Source organism: Saccostrea echinata, unplaced genomic scaffold, assembly GCF_033153115.1.
Source record: "Saccostrea echinata isolate AGI-Se365-2 ecotype Australia unplaced genomic scaffold, CSIRO_AGI_Sech_v1 ptg000029l, whole genome shotgun sequence".
Classification (NCBI taxonomy): domain Eukaryota; kingdom Metazoa; phylum Mollusca; class Bivalvia; order Ostreida; family Ostreidae; genus Saccostrea; species Saccostrea echinata.
The window spans coordinates 42,452,501-42,461,062 of NW_026889778.1; the positions used below are offsets into that span (position 1 = coordinate 42,452,501).

At 33.9% G+C, this 8,562-nt stretch overlaps 1 protein-coding gene across 3 annotated transcripts in view; it reads right to left on the reverse strand.

Moving 5' to 3' along the window:
- LOC133195965 (DDB1- and CUL4-associated factor 1-like) overlaps positions 1–7,241 on the reverse strand; it is a 31,172-nt gene extending 23,931 nt beyond the window's left edge. For 2 of the 3 annotated variants that reach the window (XM_061331950.1, XM_061331952.1), the window contains exons 1-7: positions 7,047–7,241; positions 5,664–5,766; positions 3,771–3,921; positions 2,540–2,659; positions 1,751–1,888; positions 921–1,257; positions 550–683 (exon numbers count right to left, since the gene is read on the reverse strand). In XM_061331950.1, coding sequence (XP_061187934.1) covers positions 550–683; positions 921–1,257; positions 1,751–1,888; positions 2,540–2,659; positions 3,771–3,921; positions 5,664–5,764 — 981 coding nt within the window. In that variant the 5' untranslated portion in view covers positions 5,765–5,766; positions 7,047–7,241. Of the gene's footprint in view, positions 1–549; positions 684–920; positions 1,258–1,750; positions 1,889–2,539; positions 2,660–3,770; positions 3,922–5,663; positions 5,767–6,203; positions 6,246–7,046 lie in introns of all 3 variants that reach the window. The other variant, XM_061331951.1, reaches the window with a different exon arrangement.
- Between the last annotated feature and the right edge of the window lie 1,321 nt (positions 7,242–8,562).

Here is an 8,562-nt window from a genome sequence, read left to right on the forward strand (position 1 = left end):
AATGACACTGCATCTCTAAATTAATTATCGTAAGACAGTCGATGATAATTATTTTAATAGCATATAGGCAAAATATGATTAATTATCACCTTGCAGCATAAGTGTCACCCGAATAAACATCCTGTTCCCTGAGACCCGTGTCTTCTGCCTGGGGCTATTTAAATGTCCAGGTAAAGGTGGTAATTATATAACCTTGTATACAAATAGCCACTTCGAGGTATCGAGGGTAAATTCTAACAAAATATGCATAGCGGGACTGCATTTTGACTTCGAGGGATCAAGGGTTTCAAGAGATCAAGAGTTCGAGAAATCAAGAGTAAATTTGCTTAGTTATATAGTGGAAAAATTCGGGACCGGAAACTCACTTCGAGCGATCAAGAACTTCGAGAGATCGAAGTTCGAGCAAGAGTTACCTGTATCATACATTGAAAATGTACTACGAACATTGGTTTTTACTTAGTTGAAAAGTGGTGGGTGTGGTGGTGGTGGTGTGTGTTGGGGGGGGGGGGGGGATAGAGGGGGTAATAATTTAAGAAAGTCAGCATTTACCTCTTGGTATTCTGCCATTGGTCTGAGATACTGTAGAATAACCCTCTGTTTCATGGCTGTACTGAGAGGCTGTAAACTGTAGGTTCCTATTACATAACACTTCATCTCTGCCCAGCTACTGTTGCTGAACTCAGCTGGAATAAAACAGGTCATGTATGAAACTCATCAGATCACATACTTACTGAATTAAAGTATGACTTTATTACAAAAAATTGTGTTTATTTTTTCTTTTAATAATTTGTGTGCTGCTAGAATTTAGCTTAATATTGTCTATTCCTCTTTAATTTTTCCCTTTAACTTGCTATAGATAGATAATCAATGTTTATAATAAAAAAAAAATCTAGCTTAGAATTATCAGAACAGAAAATTACTTATTGAATCATCCCTTATGCGGCTTTTCTTTTTAAATCTGTACAGGTCATCGCTATAGTAACTAGGTGAAAGTGCACGCTTCATTGACTCTCGTCTATCATTCTTTCCTGAGTTATCCCCCTTTGTGCTGCCTTTTATCGGAGAGCTCGACTCCTGAGAATTTTCAGCTCCACTCTCTTTAGAACTTCCTGATGAGATTTTCTTTTCTGGAGACCTTTCCGACTCTTTGGCAAAAATTCCAAAATGTCTTTGGTTATCTTCCACTGCAGTATTTTCTTCATTTTCTTTCTCGTAGTCACATTTCAGCTTGTGTAGGCGAGTCAACATCATGGGGACCTGAAATATACCCTATTTTTATATTAACTGGTCCCAATTTATTTAACCATGTACACCTTATGATTTTTTCAAATACTGTAAGCGATTTTGCTTTTTTTGTAAAGAGAACATAAGAGAAAATTTATACACAACTATTTCATCAGCGATACTTCAGTCTGAACATGCTGAATTTGTTTCCTATCAAAATGTGGAAATCATCAACTTGCTCATGGCAACAAACTTTTATGATTTCTCTTTGCTCTTGTAGGAAAGCTGCTTTACAGTATATACTTAATCTTCAAGCAACAAAGTTAACAAACTCCATGCACATGCTTAAAATTAAAATACATACATAAACAGATTCAGTTCTTTTTAGACATACATTTTATATTCATGTTTGCAGAGCATGTTAAAGTGGTAAATCAACTCATTATACAAGTCTCAAAACACCTGCTTGAAATTTGAAAATAATGGATACATGAGATGTAAAACTTATTTGTTTGGTATGACCTACCAGATGGGAATTTGAGTCTTTGAACTTGTCTGCAACATCATTTAGTTCCATGGCCCCTGCCAAGAGCCCAGTGGCATAAGACCTCAATGGGTCCTCGCAAACTTCTGCCCAGTGTAATAATCTTCTAACCAATCCATCCTATTCAACAGTAAGTTATATGCAATTCAAGAATTCAACAATATTGAGGCAAAGTTTTCTTCTACCAAGTATTGATCAATTGAAAATTTCTGTATTGTCAAGTTGTCTCTAGGGAATGTATATAGCCAGTGGAGCAAACATACTGTAAACCAACTTTTATTTGCGTCATCTTTTATCCACGATTAGTCCATTTAAAATCAATTAGCGATGATTAATTTTTGCAACTGAGGAAACATTCTCTACAAACACAAGGCAAAATAAATGGTTTGTGGCAATAAATATTTGTGAGTTAAAGTAGGTCGCAAAACTCGCGGATATTTCTCGTATGCAAATAAAAGTTGGTTTACAGTAACAATGGTACGTATGAAATACTGCTATGAACAAAGCATCCACAAATGTTCCATATGACTTAGTTTGATTTGAATGTCATTTGCTGTAAGCTATGATCAGAGCTATAAGATGACTTCAACCATACAATTAGAGGTATGCACAAAGACAAACAGACAGACAGACATGGTGATTCCTAAGCACCCTACCCCAACAATTGCATTATTTTAGCAGTTTTGTGCATCTATTGAAATTCACAACAAAAGACTAAAATATCAAGAAAACCTGTTTAAATACAAAATGTTGTTTTGTAAAAAATCTTACAGTTTCTTGAAATACTGTGGTGGTCTCAAGTCCTGGCATGACGTCAAGCAACAAACGAGAAGCAGCAATATGTAAATCTGTCTGATCTCTGTTACTACTGATCAGATACGTACTGATCAACTGAAAACACAGTGTAAACATTGTCAAATCTGTGAACATCAAACAGCTAAAATGCAAGAATTTCAAACAAGCTTCTACATGTAATAAACGCCAGGGTTCAAAATCCACTTTTTTTAAGTACTAGTCCAATTTTCACTTGTCTGCATGGCATTTCACTACTCTCATATAAAAAAAGATTAACATTTAAAACCTCAATTTTCCTCATTTATTTAATAAAAATTGACTTTTCAATCACCTTGAAATAATTGCTTTATGTATATATACATGTATATTTGTTTTTTACTTTAGTTTAAATAATTAAAAGCCTTGGAGGGGGGATGCTAAAATCCAAACCAATTCTAAATTTTTATTTAGATTTTGCACCAGTCCGTACTGAGTAGTGCTGTAACAGCCAATTTCAAATCTTGAACGTAAAAAAAAATACAATTCTACACCAGTCCAAATATTAAAGGAAGATAATAACCTTTATTACATTTTCAACAGTGAAATACTGTAATTTATATACTAAATAAAAATGATATTCTAACACAGTGTGAAAGGATATCAAAATGGTATTCTCACAGAGACTAATAGTTATACAGCCAAAGTTTTTCCAATTATGTCGTTAAAAATCCAAGTTTACAACTTTTTTCAATCTCGCAATCACTTAGCTATGACATCTCAACCACTCAATTATGACGTCACAGCCTATGACACTGTGTTACGAAAAGACATAGGGAAAGGGAAAATTTAATGTTTTGTAGATGAATGTGGAATTTATTTCACTCGGGAGACAGGATTTTTTTGTATTTTCATGCGTGCTTCGCACTCGTGAAAATATAAAAAAAAAATCCTGTCCCACTCATGAATTAAATTCCATATTCATCTAAAAACATTGAATATCCTCTATGTATAATCACAAAGTTACTCTTTGTAATGTACTTGCCTAAAAAAAAAATACCCTCTCCCCTCCTACTTCCAAAAAAATGAACAAACAGTAAAAAAAATGCTCTTATCATGTTATCTGTACATGATGTTTGAAAAATTATCAAAAGTGAAAAAAAAAATCATGTTTCTGAATATCAATGTATGCCTGTCACTGTATTAAATAAAAGATGTACTTTTACAGTACCTTACTCATGAAGTCTTCGTTTTTGAAAAGTGTTTTCATGAGGTGACCCAGTGCACATGTTGGGACAGCACGACCTGGATGTCGGTCATCAAACGGGTCAGGGTCCATCTTATAGTATTCCTCTGTTTCTCTTTCCAGGAGCTCTGCCATCCTAAAATGTAAAAGGTCATTAATATTTCACTGCATATTTTGTCATGTGTGTGAAGAAAATGTATATAAAACATCTAATCATGATCATTTAAAATTATAAAACTGAAAAAAATTTCCAACACCTAAAATCCAAATGCTGAACATTAAATTAAGTTCATTGGTAATATTTTCTATTCTACTACAGTTATTGCCGAGATCAAACAAATGCTCAATAAATCACAATGTCATCAAAAGATTATCAGGTCAGAAACACATATCAAACTATTTAGGTGAAATAAATAAAGGACATTAGAATGCAATACTTATTTGGACCATATTAATGTCTAGTCTTCTGCAGTCTATACATTGTGTATTATCTAAAATAGCTGATAACTGTCTGCTTTTATAGCTAAAGTGGCTATTCCACGGACCTCCCTACATTTACACAACATGATTTTACAACAAACATGACAAAAGCAATAAAATCAACAACTGATTTTGATATTTTATAATCATAAAAATTAATCAATATATCTATCAAATTTATAAATGATAAAGGATATCTGAAATCCAATGAAAGCTCCACAAACAAGTTGACCCTTTGGTGTTACATGGAACAGCCATATCTTCCAAAGAGAAGAAACTCATGAGCAATAATGACCGAATTCCTTTCTTTGTGTATAAGAAACAATCAGCCATATTTAAGAGTTGTTAGTAGGATAGAAATAAAGTTCTTGTTGTCACGAATGATGTAGGATAACCTCCGAGGTTGAGAAATGTTGTATAAAATATGAAAGGCTTGGCTAATGCCACAGCTTTTATATTTCAAAACAACATATTTCAACCTTGGATTGATTGATTGTATGTTGTTTTACGTCCCATTCAAGAATTTTTCACTCATATAGAGATGTCACCATATACCAGTGAAGGGATTCAAATTTTTACCTTACTCGGCACTCAGGGCCATTCAGCAGTGAGGGATCTTTATCGTGCCAATGCCTGCGAGGCACTGGGCGTCCGTTTTAAGGTCTCATCAGAAGGACCCGCAACTTTCACTTCAAAGTACCGAGCGCATGGCGAAGGAACAGTTGCTACCCATTTTTTATTGACTTAGGTTAGTCGCGACCGAGATTTGAACTCACAACCTCCCAATCATGGAGCAAGCGCTCTACCGACTGAGCTACCATGAAAGGTTTTTAAGCTTGGATGTTATCCTGCAACATTCACAACAAGAGGCCCCATGGGCCACACTGCTCACCTGAGTTACCAAGGCCCTTCTTGATCTTTATCAACAGATTTTTTTCCTACATATTCTTATGTAAAACTTTATCACCAATTGTAGCCTCATCTATCCTCTGGGGTCATGATTTGAATCTACACATTCTGATGATGCTTCCAAATAAATATGACTGATCACTGCTTTGTTGTTCTTGAGAAGATTTTTAAATGACCCAACCCAATTTTTACCTTTTCTCAATTATCTTCATTTGAAAAAAACTTGAATTCTTTTAACCCAGGATACTCTTTGCCAAGTTTGATTGAAATTGCCCCTGTGATTTTGGAGAAGAAGATAAAAATGTGAAAAGTTTACAACAACGACAATAACAACAACAAACAATGGACAATTTTTCAATCAGAAAAGCTCACATGAGCTTTCAGCTCAGGTGAGCTAAAAACTGAAAACTTCTTTCTTAATTATTCAATCAGTATGTCGAAAACTTACCAGAAATGACAAAGTATAACATTTTTTTTTAGCTAATTTACCTGTGCAGTGAGTTGATAACATTGAAGGAGCTGCTGTTTTGATTCTGAGTCCACTCTTCCAGTAAACTGTTTAATTGTGCCAGTGAGTCCAGTGCAGCCATGTCTTGAAATAAAATATAAAAACATTTACTTTACACTATCCCATGTCTAATAAATACTGTAAAATCATTTATTTTCGAGTGGTCAAATTTTATTGGTTTAAAGAAAAAATATTCTTTGGTGGGGGTTTGATTTCATGGTTGTACAGGTATTGTTACAAATTCCAACATTTACATTTTGTGGAGTACATAAATTTATTGGTCTCTTCATACCACAAACACAACAAAAATTACCCCCAACCCCCACAAAAATTAGTGATTTCATATTAATCCTCAACTGATCTGTGCATATGTTTCTTTTTATTCTTTGCCAGTGAATCTGATATGTATTTTACCCTCAATATCTCTACTCTGCAGGGGAAAACATGCCCATCGAGAAAATCTAATTCAATTTTTTTAAATACATTATACAACAGTATGCTGCTATTATTTTTATCATTACCTATATCTTCATGTGGTTTTCTGTCTCTTCAATATTTTTCACCTATAGTTTCAGACAACAGTGGATATGTTAGTACATATTTTACATTTTTGAGTATCATAAATGTGGTATTGTAATCTTCCATTTGTACCTCCATTGTATGCCGTATAAGTGGCAATTTTAGCGAGACGCAAATTGCGATTTATCCAAAAAAAAGTTGGTATATATTTTTAGCGAGAAGTAATTTTAGCGATTTTATAATGTCAGGAGAGATAACTTTAACAACTGATACAGAATAAAATGTTAGCGATATTCAATTTTAACACCTCAGAACCCTCGCTAATAATGCCAAATAATTAAATCCTCGCTAAAATTTCTGCAAATACGGTTTATATTATGATGTGATTTCTGGTGTTTAATGTTGGTGAAATAGCAAATTTAAGAAAGTCGGGAAAACCTGTGCCGTCCTGTTATTTCTTTCACGAGGCTCAACCTGTTTCTTATTTATTTTTACTATACTGATAAAATTGCCTACTCCTGTGTAAATTCACAACTGTGCTCGCCCTTGTGGTTACACCGTCAAACATATCAGGGACCTATAGACTAACTAGTTAGTATATAGGTCCCTTAACATATCAATGTTGATGAATTTACCAGAGACATATAAAAATGGTTTTTATATGTCTCTGAATTAACCGATCAATATTATTTTTTCAGTAATCAACCAGACTGATACCCAAAATAAACATTATTTACATATGTTAAAACTCCAAGTTTATATAAAAACATTGCAAACACTGTATGTTTGAGTAAAATAAGATAAAATTCATTCTATTCAAAATAAAAGTTGAAACCAAAACTAACCTGTATCTGTCAGTTGCACAATGGATACTCCGAGAAGTGGAAGGTTTCTGAAAATGTCTTATAAAACAGAAATGTTATGATAGTTTACACTTTAAACATCAAATGGTTTACTCAAGAACCCGACACTTTATGGTAGAAATTCAGCAAATATTGGAAAATTTCTCCATTTCCCGCAATCCACCATGCTGTTTTCAAACAAAATATTAGGTAAAGCTAGCATTCCTGGTATTTTCGTACTTTCTATTTATCAAGTAACCCATACCAATAATTATTCGAGAGTCTACCAAGCTACCTATCGCTCGCTTGATTTGCTGTACTTCGTTACATAGGCGCTCTATTTCAGGGTGGTGTATTTGTATATTGAGTGTTTTTCTATGTCTGTCTAAACACACTGATTAAGATAGAAATCGGAAATCGCTAGTCATGAAAGTTGTAGTTTTTTTTCTTTTTTAAATTTTTTTACAGGTAGTACGCAACGTACGTGTACAAGAATTTTAAATAAACCTTTCCCACTGATAAGTTTTCTAAAATATTCTTAATTTTAAAATCATAATTATTTGACACAAATATTAGCAAAGAAAGATAGAAAGAAAAAGAGAAAAATTCTAAAATTACAGGGAATAATTAAGAAAAAAAGTTCAAAACTACGTTGCGTATATGTCCTATTAAATCGTATTTCAGTTTCAGGATGGTATATATTTTGTGTTTATCTTAGTCTGTCAAATACATTGGTTTAAATAAATGTCGAAAGTCACAGCAATTAGCAGTTTTACAAAGATCGTATTTCTTAATCTGAAATGGATCCAATCCATATACGTACATGTACATGTACGTGTAGCAGAGACCATATATTGGACAATATATGTTGACTGAAGATAATGTAGTTAATTATTACATTTTAAGAAAACTGATCGATATTATCAGACAGTTTGAGCTAGGGCTAAATTAAATTTGAACTTCCTAAGGATGGAATTGGCAAGCAGAAAAAAAAAATGAAAAATTTGGACAAGCATAAAAAATAAGAAGCTTAATGATGGAACTCCTAATTATTGAAGGGGGGGGGGCTGTCCTACTCCTATATTTGACAGATTTTTTTTCTTGGAAGTGGGGAGAGGGATGAAATAAGGTCAATAACTTGAGAGGGATCAACAAAATTAAAGTGCAGGATATATGGGGTAGAGGAGTCACGCGGGGGCCGCTGGCCCGGTCTTGGAGTGAAAATTTCCATGCAAAAGTATCTTCTCCTTCCCCTCCCCCCGTACTTTACCGGTTTGAGCAGGAATTGATTTTTAACCGAGCTCGAGTCTGAAGGATTGTAAATCACTGAGGGTTCCCCCTCATGTCTCTCCGTCATCTTTGGTATTCTACATGTTCTAAAAGGAGCATTTTCACTTTATACCTGAACAAAGGCTATATAGAAAATACTATGGAACGCCATAGCTGCCTGAAGGTCATTTTCATTTTATATGAGGTGGTATAACCTTTATGTGAAGTGGTGAAGTCATTATATATAGTG